Source organism: Gymnodraco acuticeps, unplaced genomic scaffold (assembly GCF_902827175.1).
Source record: "Gymnodraco acuticeps unplaced genomic scaffold, fGymAcu1.1, whole genome shotgun sequence".
In the NCBI taxonomy this organism is placed as follows: domain Eukaryota; kingdom Metazoa; phylum Chordata; class Actinopteri; order Perciformes; family Bathydraconidae; genus Gymnodraco; species Gymnodraco acuticeps.
This window is the reverse complement of record NW_022990125.1, coordinates 2253022-2267378: the sequence shown is the minus strand read 5'-3', so window position 1 is coordinate 2267378 and position 14357 is coordinate 2253022. Positions and strand designations below refer to the sequence as shown.

The 14357-nt window shown below is 39.5% G+C and overlaps 1 protein-coding gene across 2 annotated transcripts in view; it reads right to left on the bottom strand.

Moving 5' to 3' along the window:
* Window positions 1–14357, bottom strand: part of fras1 (Fraser extracellular matrix complex subunit 1) — a 315805-nt gene that overhangs the window by 180872 nt on the left and 120576 nt on the right. For both annotated transcript variants that reach the window (XM_034216717.1, XM_034216718.1), the window contains exon 12: window positions 1861–2004. In XM_034216717.1, coding sequence (XP_034072608.1) covers window positions 1861–2004 — 144 coding nt within the window. The remainder of the gene's footprint in view (window positions 1–1860; window positions 2005–14357) is intronic.

The window sequence follows — 14357 nt, the reverse complement described above, 5'->3', positions numbered from 1 at the left end:
ATATATAAATTCAAATTCCATTTCTCTTTATGTCTGTTTTTTTTTTTTTTACTTTTATGGCCTTGATTTTTCCCCATCAATTCACAAAAAAATTATTTTGGGGACCAGTGAGACCATGAATAAATATGAATGAATCATAATGATTTGGTCAATGCTGCATTCAACATAATATAAACCTATAAAGAAGGTGTTCACAGTTTTGCATGGTTCAACTTTTTGCTTTTTCAAAATTGGATTGTATATGTTGGGTCTGCACCTACAAAACAGCCCCACATTCTGTTAGCAAAAAAACCCTAGAGTAAATCAACTTTTTATTGATTTATTCATTTTTATCGTCCCAAAGCAGAGTTATCTAAAACTTGAAAAACTTGTAAAAAATGTCTAAGACTAATTTGGTTAAAGCATCTCTCTAACACATAGCAAATAAATCATCCACACACTCTATAGACGTCTATATAAGCATAATGATGGAACCGGTGCAGAAGGAATTGGAGAGAAAAGGCATATGAGGGGAACTGTTATTTAATGAGAAAACTCAAAATTGCGGAATGAAAACGAAATCCCCTCAAACCTTCCTGACTCCCACTCGCGCAGAGATAGCAGGAGTGACAACAGAGCAAATAAAGATCCCGATCAGGGGGAAGATGAGGACGATGGGGAGAAGAAACGGATTTGGAGAAAAAAAGAGATTGTGAGATTAATAGACTCAAGGCTTAAGAGATGTCGAAAAATATGAAAAGAGATGTTGATGGGAATGAGGAGAAGGGGCGACAAGAGAGGGGTCTTATCAACAATGCAAGTTCAGACGCGCAGCTTTGTTTTCATCACCCACATGCACGAAGAATGGGGTCTTAGGCTGTGTGTGATTAATGGAGGAATGTGGAGCTTTTTTAGACGGATGGATGGATGGATGGATGGATGGATGGATGGAAGATAGATAGATAGATAGATAGATAGATAGATAGATAGATAGATAGATAGATAGATAGATAGATAGATAGATAGATAGATAGATAGATAGATAGATAGATAGATAGATAGATAGATAGATAGATAGATAATGGAGCTACATGGCCATTACAGTTATTCCCCAGCTGCAATGACAAAGCAGCGATTTGGAAGACCTGGAAACCTACAAATTAGCATTATATTTCCCCTTTAACTTTGGCAGTGACATAATCAGTAAAGGCAAGTGTTGTTGGGTTGCTGAAACATGCTTGGAACAGGAAGCTTGCACTGTCCCTGTGACGAGTAGTGAGGATCCGACCAATCAACACGCTGCATGTAGCGACAATATTTTTGTAAGGGAAGGGAGAGGGGACAAACTTTGGTCTACTGTGACCTGCCTTACAAATGCATTTATTATTTATCAACATCCCATTATGTGATTATTGTACATTACTTTACAGATTCAGATTATTAGCTTATACAAAAGAAAGAAATCAACCTGGAAAAAATCTTTGAAATAAAATGATAGGTTAAGATATCCAGCAATAGTATATAAAGTCATTCAAATTAGCTAGACTATCACTAGCTCTGATAACCGCGATGAACACATAAATGCATCGATAATCATAATCCAGTAATTTCACATAAATGATTCTGAATTGGACATTTGCTTTCACAAGTACATTTTGATGCAAAGTACTTTTACTTTGGTAAGATTGATTTTATTTATGTTTAATTACTTTGTTTCACTCTCTGTGTTTTATAATGTTGTAAGTTCATTTCATTTGTTGCATTTAAATGTGTTCTGTTTATATGCAAAAAGCACTTTTCTAACTGTGTTTGAAAGGAGATCATTCCAAGGTAAGTCAATGTTTTGAGGAGGTACTTTAGTTTTTCAAAAGAGCGCCCTACCTTCACACACTCGTCCCTCAGAGAAGTAGCCGGCTGGACAGACGGACAGACAGCGGCCAAGATGAAGGAAGGCCTTCGGGTCCCTGCAGCTTTCACAATGATCCGCAGTCCCCGAGCACGACAGGCAGTGTGCGTGGCACTGGACTGGGAAACACACACACACAACATTTCATGAAAACATCTTTCAAATGCAATACATCATGTTTGCATCTACAGCAGGGTAATAAGTACTGGTAGAGTATATATGAGGCAAATGCAATCACACATTCAATGTCATGGTAATTTTATTCCATTTCTATACATGTGGATAGATATTGTTGGTGGCTCTCGAAGACTCAAAGTGTCAGAGTCACACACACATTTTGACGTTCAATTTTATGCACATCTGATTTGGCTCTGCACTGCAACTCAGTTAGCGGAGGAAGACAGATTTACAACACACACACACACACACACAAAATTGAATTTATTTAACAAATTACATCCAGTAGATTTTTCTCTACAGTCAGACTGTGTTAGCAATGGTAGAAAAGTTTCACTTAAATGTGCACTACGGAGAATTTTCCAGTACTGTCTGCCAACAACTCCAATGGTAAATGTTTTAAGGAGGTGTTTAAGTGCTTTTCCTGCCCACACTGGATCCGAAATGGTCCAACAATTTACCAACGACTTACAAGCACAAGGTAGTATCTTCAATGTGCCGACTAAGTGCACTCAGAAGTCGTTTCACACTGAAGATCTCAGTGTGTACACAGTTTTTTCCAAACCTCAAACATAGTTGACTGAGTCAGAAAGGCACGGTGATGCACAGTACTGATATTATAATTTACATTTTACCAAATGCACATTGCACACACATTAGCAACTATATAAATAATGACACATAGTTTTAGCTTCATACATCATACTCATAGTGATAGGCGGCATTAAAGCCTCCAGTATGGGGAGGCAAATAAAGTAGTGTTGACATATTTGTAGGCCGACCCTGAAGTCACATAACTAACCCTTGACAAAATCCAATGGCATTTTTCCATTGCAGAAAAGTATATCCGTGGCAAACACACGTTTATGACCCATTCTGGTTTGCAGATGTATTCACATATTAGCTAAAGCTTAAATGGAAATGCCAGACGTAAAAAGCATCATGGTCGCATGGCTGACAGTCGCTACCTCTTAGCTAAAGGCGGACACGCTTCAGACATTCAAAAGTGGGGTATACACTGACCTATTTTTATGTTTTAGAACTAAATGTTAACATTTCTTAAGCTTTTATCAAACATATACTTTAATATAGCCATCCAAAAAAAAAGTTTAACTCTCAACTGAGTATAGGACAATTGAGCCCGTAAATGCTAAAATGCTCATTGAATTTAATAGAATATGTTAATAGACCTCAAAAACTTTAGGGGGGTCAGTGGAAATGGTCCTGCTAAAGAGTTTTTTACATTTTAAATGTCTTCTCATCAGATCCAACTTTATGCTCACAGTTTTACAAAACAATGTGGCCGTAGAAAGTGACAAGGTCTGGGGGAGCGGTACTGTAAAGCAATGACCAGTGAGCTGCGAGGAAACCTTTTTCAGTGATCATTTGATCCGCTGTTATTCCCTTAATAGCGCTGTCTATGCTCGTACTTAATTTGGTATTTGAAGCAAATTAGTTTCTTTGTGTTTTCAGAAGTTTTCCTCAAAGTTCCCATTGTGCAACAAGTTTGATATTCATGTGTCTTTTGACTTGGCCTAGCAGGTCTAAGTGCTTTGAATCCTGTAACAGTAGAAAAAGGCTCAATCCATGGAGAAATGCATACAACCTATGCCTAGCTGCTTGGACTTAGGTAAGGTCATTGCAGCTGCAATGATGGTGCTGAAACGCAGAGAAAGCAGATACCAAATAAATCAGAGCATGTAGAACCCAAAACACGTATGAACCTGAAAATGTGCATTATGCATCCTTTAAGTCAGGGGTGCCCACACTTTTTGGGCTGGTGAGCTACTTTTGAAATGACCAGCTCACCGAGGTCTACCAACCAAAAATAAAATCCCAAATTGCAAGGGTTGCTGAATAACAGGTTTTATTTATACATGGGATAATAGGGCTGCAACAAACGACTAATTTGATAATCGATTAATCTATCGATTAATGAAACGACTAATCGACTATTCAGACTATTACTGTATGCCTTGCACAATTTCTCAAACGCTCTTATTTAGCCATCAACTTTTAGATTTAGCTTGAGGTTGTTTTAGGCATGTGGAAACTAACAATGAAGACAATAAAGATGAATACTTGATTCAAAAATACATATATTATTAAATTAACAAATTGTGAACAAAACTAACATTGCTTTTTATTTAAATTAAATAAATAATATTTCACATCAAAAGAAACAACAATGTTTTAACAAATCGTATTAAATAATCTGATGACAGAACTGTAAACAGAATAGCTGAAACTTTAACAAAATAAAGAGTAACTCTGTTTCCTCTAATCATTAACCCATGTTTGAATCATTGAGTTAACTGCGTGTGGTGCTGCTAGCATACATAACACCTGACGTGGAAACGTTACTCGTGGATGGGGCTACAGAGCTGCTAGAAAGACAGTCGAACCCGGTGCATTCCTACGTCTGGATGTGGTGCACTTTTGATACATGTTTAGACACATTGCTCGTGTTACCGCCCTCACATGCTGAACTATCTTGGCAAGGAGCATTGTCCGCCTCAAGACGGGTAACATTTAACCACACCTTGGAGCGCTTCTCTCCGCCATCTCCTCCGTGTGTTGCTGCTTGTAGCAGCCGCGTGTGTGTAAACTGCCTCCTCGCGCACAGACGGGGGAGAGAGATCTCGTCTCGATTGGAAAGATCGAAAATACACCGACATTTGTTTGTCTTTTTGCATGTTAGAAACGAGTTGGCGACACTAAGACTGCGAGATAATATTTGTGTAGCAATAATACATGACCTTTCTCTTTCTCAACTCGCTACTCGGAGGGAAGTCGCTGTCATATGCCTTGTGAACACTCCGATAATGCCTCTCCACGTTACCTTTCTTTGGCAGAGCGACGCTTGCTTTACAAATAAGGCAAATAACCTTTGAATGTGACATCACAAACAAATATTCTTCCTCCCATTCTGGGTGGAAGTGGTATGTCTTTAGCTTCTTGCTCGGTCCCGCACTCATTTTGTTGTTTGTCTCTTGTTTGTCTCTTTAACTTAATTTGAGTTTTCCCGGCACTTGACTGATTTTGTATCGCTTTGCATTCTGGGTTAACAGACTGGAAAGCGATAGGTCGCTTTTTCTGTCAATCAAGTAAACTCCTGAATTAAGTGGCAGGGAGGCCAAGGGAGGAGGGATCAAAACCTGATTTGTCTATTTTAACGGAACAGGATTTTTTTTTTTATGAATGACTCGCGATCTACCAGCATTGCCCCCGCGGTCGACGTACTGGGCACCTCTGCTTTAAGTCATTCTTATTTCCATCTCCTAGGTCAGTGTTTCCCAACCGGGGGTACGTGCCCCTAGTGGTACGTGGGTGGTCCCCAGGGGGTACGTGAAAAGATTTTGAAAAGTAAAAAAAATAATTTGATTTTAGAATTTTTTTTATTAAATATTTTACAGGAAAACTGTACCCAAATAATGAATAATGCATAATCTGTAATAATGTAATGTAAAGCGTCTGGTACGTTCGTTTTGCAGTTGGACGAATCAACGGATGTCAGTGGGGAAGCACAACTGATTGCGTTTGTGCGTTACAAAGACACTTTAGAGATGAACGAGCACATTCTGTTTTGCAAGAAACTCACGGGGAGAACTACCGGACAGGACGTTTTTAACGTTATTTACCATTTTTTCTCTCAACACAAGCTGGATTGGAAATCCTGCTCTCATGTGTGCACAGACGGCGCTGCGGTGATGACCGGCAGAGTAAATGGATTAATGGCCCACATAAAAAAGGTAAACCCTGACGTTACATGGACGCACTGCATGATTCACCGAGAAGCATTAGCTAGCAAGAGAATGAGTCCAGAGTTAAACGATGTTTTGAATGATACCGTAAAAGTGATCAACTTCATACAGTCCAGGCCTTTGAATCATAGACTGTTTCAGTCACTTTGTGAAGACGGTGGGTCAGAACATAAACAGCTCCTGCTTCACACTGACGTCCGCTGGTTATCCCGAGGGAAGCCGTTACAGCGGCTGTTCGAGCTACGCAATGAAGTGAGGGCATTTCTGTCGGAGCACACACACCCACTTGTGGCTATGTTCGAAGACGCTGACTGAGTAGCTCGGCTGGGATACCTCTCTGATATTTTCAGCAAACTCAACCAGCTGAATCTCTCTCTTCAAGGTAAAGACACAAATGTTCTTAGCTTGTATGACAAAGTGTGTGGATTCATGGAGAAGATCAAGCTCTGGCAGAGCAAATGTGAAAAAGGGGATACAAGTTGTTTCCTGCAGCTGAACGCATACATTGCTACTGGTGAATGTGACAGAGCTCCAATTGTGAAAATAGTACACACACATTTGTCCAAGCTCAAGAATGAGTTCAACTCCTACTTCCCTGATATTGACAACAAGTCATCCACACTGGACAGGGTGCGTAATCCATTTGTGACGTGCATTAACAGCAGCATTCCCGCCAGACTGCAAGAAGACCTCATAGATGTGTCCTCAGATAGGAGCCTGAAGATGAGGTACTCAAGCACACCACTGACACAGTTCTGGTGTGGTGTGGAGAAGGAGTATCCTGAATTGGGGAAACATGCCCTGAATGAACTGTTGCCTTTTGGGTCCACATACCTGTGTGAGGTGACATTCTCCGCCATGACCCACATCAAGACTAAACACAGGAACAGACTCAACTTGGAGAATAACCTGGTCACAGCTGTTGCAACAATCTCCCCCAGACTCACAAAACTGATGAGGGAGAAACAGGCTCAAGTGTCACATTAATTGGTGAGTTACCTTACTTTTTTAAAAAAGTCTTTAAACAATGGCTATTATAATGTATATGATTAGTTATGATTGAATATGATTTAAGTGTCACATTAATTGTCGCATTGGGTCACACAGACACAAATATCCTCCTCTTCTCTATCTCTCCTCGTCACTTCTCTCCTTCTTCCACTCCCAGGTTTCACCTTAGCTACACACAGGGCTGTATCCAGGCCCCGCCCCCCGGCCCGGGTCTGATGTGTGCTGCCACTGCACACACACACACACACACACACACACACACACACACACACACACACACACACACACACACACACACACACACACACACACACACACACACACACACACACACACACACAGCCGGTCTGCCACAATATATAGACTATTAATATATCCTGGGGATCACCACGATTGATTGCGTAGTAGGGGGTACTTTAGGTTGGCTTGAAATGCTTTGGGGGTACAGTACTCAAAAAAGGTTGGGAACCACTGTCCTAGGTTACCAGTGCAGCCTCTTGTCAAACAATATGCCTGTGCTCGCACACATGATTATACAGTGATTGCTCCATTCATTAATGCATTAAGTATATAAAGTACTTGTGTGACTGAGGGATCTGATTAACAATAGGAGAAAGAGGAAGACAAATATAATGGAAAAGCAAAGGAGAAAAGAATAGAGATACAAAAGGGAAGTTATAGAAAAGAAAATAATGTGGTGAGACTTTAGACTTAATTGCCAATAAGACTGTCAGTAAGCCAGGACATACTGTTCTAAGTATCTCCGTCTCTTTATTCCCACTACACTACCTCTCGTCACTCTCTTCTTCTGTCTCCTTTCTCCCTTACAGCTTCATTTTCTCTCTCCCATCCATTATATTTTCATCTGCCACTCATCTCACCATCTCCCTCGTCTTATTTATAGAGAGAGAACAAATGGAGCTGTGTGCAAAAATAAGAGTGGGAAGGATGTTGAGTGAGACATGTGGGAGATTGAGATACTTATACTGACGGGCTTATTGGTTAATATGAATATTAGCCAAGTGTTTATCTCTCTATTCAGCTATGACCAATGCTCCTTCTGGCAGTAATGTACCAATCTCTTGAAAAACATCCTGGAAGACTCATATCTATCCTGAGCTCTTAAATCACTCCCAAATGTTAAACACTGGGAACAAATGTTTATATTTGAATACAAACCTCCACCTGAACAGGTCATTTTTTTTCGATTTGACATCCTTAGAGTGAACTAGAATAGGATTTGTTCTACCGCTTGAGGATAAAGCAACATTTGCAGCACGAGTGAGGCCATCAAACCCTTTTTGTACGAGCTGTTGTTTAGAGAATGCTGCCTTGATGCAAGCACAATGTTCTTTAATTTCTGCACAAGCATAGCGAGCCAGGATCCCTGAGGTGCAAAATTAAAAACTACAGCTGTGATTTACTGCAAAGTTATACGAAAACAACTGATCCAGAGGTGTGGATCCAGGCGCAATTAACTGCACCCGATGACAAAATGCTCCCGTGAGAAACTGCAGATGTGTTAACATAAAGAGGGTTTCATCCCTCCCAATATTATTATTATTATTATTATTATTATTATTATTATTATTATATGGAAGAGATGGTGCATTGGATAAAAAACATCACATATCAACTTGACTGTTAGCACAAGCTTGACCTCCAACTGAGACTGGCTCCCTGCCACAGTAGCAACTACAACCAACATTTACCAGAAGTTGGCTGGTGAATTCAAGGTAAAATAACAGTCTAACTCTCATCAAAAGGCACAGCATCATTCACTCATGGAGTCGGCTGCCACATTTCCGATCATTAAACATTTTTTTGTGTTCATTTACAGGTTCATATTTGTATTGTAATCCACTTCAAGACACTGGTACTTGCGTACCATGCTGCGAATGGATCTGGCCCTTCCTACATCCAGGACATGGTTAAACCGTACACCCCAGCGCGTGCACTACGCTCTGCATCAGCCAAACGACTCGTTGCGCCCTCGCTGCGAGGTTGACCCAAGTTCCCATCAGCAAAAACACGTGGGTTTGCTGTCCTGGCTCCAAAATGGTGGAATGAGCTCCCCATTGACATCAGGACGGCAGATAGCTTGCACATCTTCCGGCGCAGACTGAAAACTCATCTCTTTCGACTCCACTTCGAGCGATAGAACTATTAACGAAGCACTTTTATACTAATAAAGGACTGGCTTATCTAAAGCCAGTTGAGTAGCACTTGAAATGTTTGGCTCTATGAAACCTGATGTACTTATATGATTCTGTTTTCCTCAAGGTTGTGTCTTCCTGGTCGAATGCACTTATTGTAAGTCGCTTTGGATAAAAGCGTCAGCTAAATGCAATGTAATGTAATGTAATGTATTGTATATGTATGTTTACACGTTTTAAGGTTCATAAAGCTCTTTATTATTCTCACACTGCCTGTGCTGCAGCAGTTCTTTTCACCCTCTGTCTGAAACCAGAGCCCAGTCTGTTCTGATTGGTTAGCTGGACGGCTCTGTTGCGATTGGTAAACCGTGTTGTAGAGAAACTCCCTCTGGAGGGAACTTCGGTATAATAGGTTTTTGCACAAAAAAAGAGACATAATTGACAGACTGTGTTGTGTGCTGGACTGAAATATGTGTGTTGGATCTGGTTACAGATGCAAACATTTTAAGATGTCTAGGCCCGTATTTATCAAACATCCCAGAATCCCTCCTGGGAATCACCCTGAAAGTTGAACTGAAAACCAAGCTCAGAGTAGGAAAGGCTTTCTGAGAATTAAGGGTATGTATGAAGCTTCCTAGAAAAAAGAGGACTACCCCAGGGACAGAGTGTGACGACACTGGTTCATGGCGCACTCAAAGTAATAGTATGTATTGTTGTTGGGGTGGTGGAAGAATTTCTCAGTTCTTGTACTTTACGAAAAGTACTTATACCACAGTGTAAAGTGCGATGGCCGACAGGTGCAAACGTGCAAAACGGCCTGAAAACACTTCCATTAGGAGGAATGTGTGCAGATTCAGAAACGATGTGAATATAAAAACAGAAATGTTCCAAAAACACATGCAAATTAAGAAACATCTTCAGCAACTTGAAAACATTCACCAACTTCACTAAACATGTGCAGGGTTTACTTAAAGCGCTGCATGAACGAGACCCTGCAATTACAAACTGCTGCAAGAAGCTCAAAACACAACGAAAACGGGGACACTAAAAAGTGATGCACACAGCTGGGACCGGAGGGATGTTGAGGTTTGCAGATTTAAACTTTGCCAACTGTCCCTGCTGGCAGAGTTAGTCTGTTTCATACGGTAATTGTAAGTTTCGTCAGTATATTTGAAATGACTAGCTTAGCTACTAGCTGACAGATCTGCATATCAGAGGGAATCATGTGGTCACATTGTTCAAATAAACCAATAAAAGTCGATCTAAAAAATTATATTTTGCAATATTAATCTATATCCTTCTAAACTAACCAAATCAATGTCATTGGGGGAAAAACCACATCTGTATAAAAATCTCTAAATCGCAACCGTTACCAATGTTTGTGTAGGAGAAATGAATATGCACATTATCAGATGTGTATTATTGATGTAATGTGCCAGAAAGGTTAGTTGTCATGGACAGAAATCATTGCTTTTACAAAGATTCCTTTCTACTGATACTAAAATACATTGGACTGAGGAACCTTTTCGGAAAGTATTGCATCCTATATGAGTTCAGTCATGGAAAATAATAAGTCGTCAAAACATGATATTTACAATTTCCCACTCACAAAGGTATCTGTCCTTTGACATAATGTCATATAGTGCAGCTCTGGAATAATTGCGACTGTACTTCTTATGATTATATAAATGTATGTATTTTTATAGCACATTCTTACTTTTCACTTTATAATGGAGAAAGCCTGGGTAAAATACAGTGTTCTGATTCTCTTACACTTTGTAATCATTATCCTAAAAGTAGACCTACATTTGCATCAATAATAATATTTTAACCAGACAGATTTCCTTCTCTGGGTTTACATTTCTATTCCCTGTGTATAACTGAATTTTAGTACAAAATAATATCACCTATTTCAAAGACTCATCTGGGTCAAATCCTGGCAGAGATGAACCGTCACATCTCCAGCCTTTCCCATGAGACCTGAACACAGCACAGTGCTGGTTACGGCCCACGGATGTAAACTGCCCAATGAGAGGGCCCGCCCCTCTCATTGGGCAGTTTACATCCGAGGCTGGGGACCTCTGAGACTAGCGACAGCCGTGATTAATAAGCCTAAAGCAAGATTCACGGTTCCAGTTGGAGAAGAAAGAGGCAAAGAAAGAATTTTTTTCAATTTTTAGCTGCAAGCTAAACAAAGTCAGGGAATCCAATTCACAGCCAGGCAGACGGACTAATGCGGGGTAAACGAGGGGAAACACACGCATAAGTAAATAAAAGTGAAGTGGGTCATTCGTGTTTGAATCACTTTGACTATATGGATTATGGGGCATTATGGGGCATTAAAGCATCACTTCTCACCCGTTAACACACACATGCTGTGAGGTGATGACAGGCAGAAGTGCAGTATAATGCTTAAATTATTCATACATGATAATCACTTGCAAAACACCTAACTGAATCAGACCATGTTTTCACACACTAGCTCACAATACTTTTTAAAATAGAATCACATCTTTAAGCCCCCATTGCACTTGCTGATTAACACAAACACCTGCAGGATGTATAGATGGATAGCTCTGACGTTTTTCCCTCCTGCACTTTCGCATATCACTTACATTTATAAACAGTACTGTGTGTGGAGTATAAAGACACGGAGAGGGCTGGTAAGATTGATAGCCAGGAGATAAGGAAGAGAATAAGAAAAGTGAGAAGGTGAACAGGGAGAGGTAACGACTGGCTTCAATTCTTATGCAAATAGTAAACAGAGCAGATTGAATATAAATAACTATAGATGTTAAATAAGTGTAGTGGAGAAAAACTATAAAATGTCCTCTCTGAAATGTTGAGATGCCTAAACTACTAGAACATTGTTGTTTGGTTACATATTAGACACATTACAATGATTTTGAGCACTACAGGAGATGAATGAGATGAACCGCTGTTATCTCCATCCACACCTATGCTTTCTACAGCTCCACATGAACATCACACTAAATAAATCCTGCTTTAGAGCACCATAAAACTGCATCACCATTACAAAACACCTGCCTACGAACTTGAAATCATAAGAGACCAAGTTTTTAAATGAGATGGAAATTAAATGAATGGAAAAGCGAAGACATCGTTTCATTATTAACAAATGTGTTTCTTTGCTAATTTGCTGAATTAAAATTCTACTTTGAGCAAATACATGTTCTACTGAACACAAAAACGGCCATTAGAGGCATCAGGTTAATTACCAATATTACATTTGATAAGTTTTCCCTGTTGCTTACCTGGATAATTAGACTTTATATTTGCCTGAGACAATAAATTGTATTCACTTTTTAGACATGTTTAGACCGTGGAGAAATGCTCAAGCTAAATGTGAGCCTTATAGAACTATTATTGTTTATCCACTTGTGTGGTACGATGAAGAAAGTCTCCCTCATTAAACTGTAATTATTCGTTCATGCAGGCAAACTTAATTATAAGTCTTCATAAATCTTATCAATTTTAATCCCACTGTTTAATTGCCTGTGAGTGTATTTATTTTATGACACATTAACATACATTTGTTTGATTTTAATTGCTGACAGTCAATGAGACAGATGGATCACTCTTTTTTAAAGGAGGTGAAACTGATGTGCTTCAATGTCATTGTGTGGTTTACAGAATGATAATAGCCTAAAGCTATCATTTGATATATTCGAAGGCAATTAAATGTCCTCATGTGTGGTCTTTCTTGTTGAAACAGGTTGAAGGGAAAGGGAGAGATCATTTAAAAAAATACCTACTGGGACTCATTAGCATTACAGTGAACTGCACCAAACTAATAGCTTGTTTTTTGCCCTCATTAATTGTTAAATAGTTGTATATACTGTATATTACGCTGTGGAAAAATGGCCAACCAAGTGAAAGTCATTTTTCATTTCATGTAACTTCAAGGCCCAGGGGAGGCGGTGTGTTTGGACAGTGTTTACTTTGTACTATTATTGTACTGCTTTTTTTTCCAAACTGCACAAAAAACTTCAAATGATGCCTTCTGTGTTTGAATAATACAAAAAAATACCATCCCAAACGGACCCAGGAATTCACCACACATCACTACTGCCTGCTTTTAAGAGTTGGGATTTGACATTTATGTGTAAAACTGAATGTGAAGATGAAGGAGGGCATAAATAAAAGGTTTAAATTAAAGCCAAAGTTAAAAGCAGTGATGGACTGGTGGGATAGCTCACATCGACTCTGTGTGTCTGTTCTACTCTCTCCTGTCCTCAGGCCATGGCAGGCTGAACGCAGAGCAGCTCGGCCCCCGTCGGCCCCCCCCTCCCCAGGGACAGGGGGGATTTGTCCTCCTGCGGCCTGTCCTGCCTACCTATAAACTCTCACACTGGCTATGGGTCTCTCCCTCTTCAAGTTTTGATTTACAAATACAGTTTATTTTTTTAAAAAAGTGCCTTTCTTGGGCACATATAAAAGTAACTGTTTTTAGTGTAATGATGCCCATTTCAAAAAGAAAAAATCATGAACATGTATATCGCACAAACTGTAAAGTCGTTTGGGTTTTTGGGCTTTCTCACAAAGAGAACTGGATACAGTGTCGGAAGCAAGACCCCGTTCATTCCTTTGAAAGTTGCTCGGTGGCACATGAAGCCAAAATGGCCGGCCTCTCGTTACCAAAGTACCCGTAGAATGTGGGTATCTGCGTTTTGCTTTAGCTCGGCCTCGAAAAACTTCACACCTGATCTCGGATCAGTCGAATGAATAGAGAAAGAAAATGACAGTGGATTCGGCTTTTAGCGCATACAACAACTTTTAGATCCTTATGATTAAATTGTGTTTTTCTAATTATCAGCTGATTTACCGAAGTGACTTTCCCATTGTAAGTCAATGAGAAAAAGTTTTTTTGGGCCTCATGACGTCACAGACCAACACAAAAGTACCGCCGTTTGGCCACCACAAAAATGTGTACTATTCATTTCCTGAATTTGCTATATGGTTTTCACTTTCTTTGGTTCACATTCTTTTTTTAATTCAGTAGGTCAACCTATATGTTCATAGAACAGTATGTGTGAGCTTAACTGTATGTATTAAACTAAAACAGAGCATTTTCTGTCAGCTCAGATTGTAGTATGTGTTCATGTGTTATGCATAATGAAAAGCCGGTATTCTTATGAATACAATTAATGAGCAGAGGACACATTTTCCAAACTCAATATCTTGGTTTCTTCTTTTCTAAGGCTACATTGTTCTGTTGTGTTACCTAATACAGTTAAGTAGTAAAACGTCTCATTATTATTTATTTTCTCTAATATTTATTGGTAATCCAGAAGTAATGGAAATGTTCCTCTTCTTAAGAAGACATATCTAGCAGTCACTATT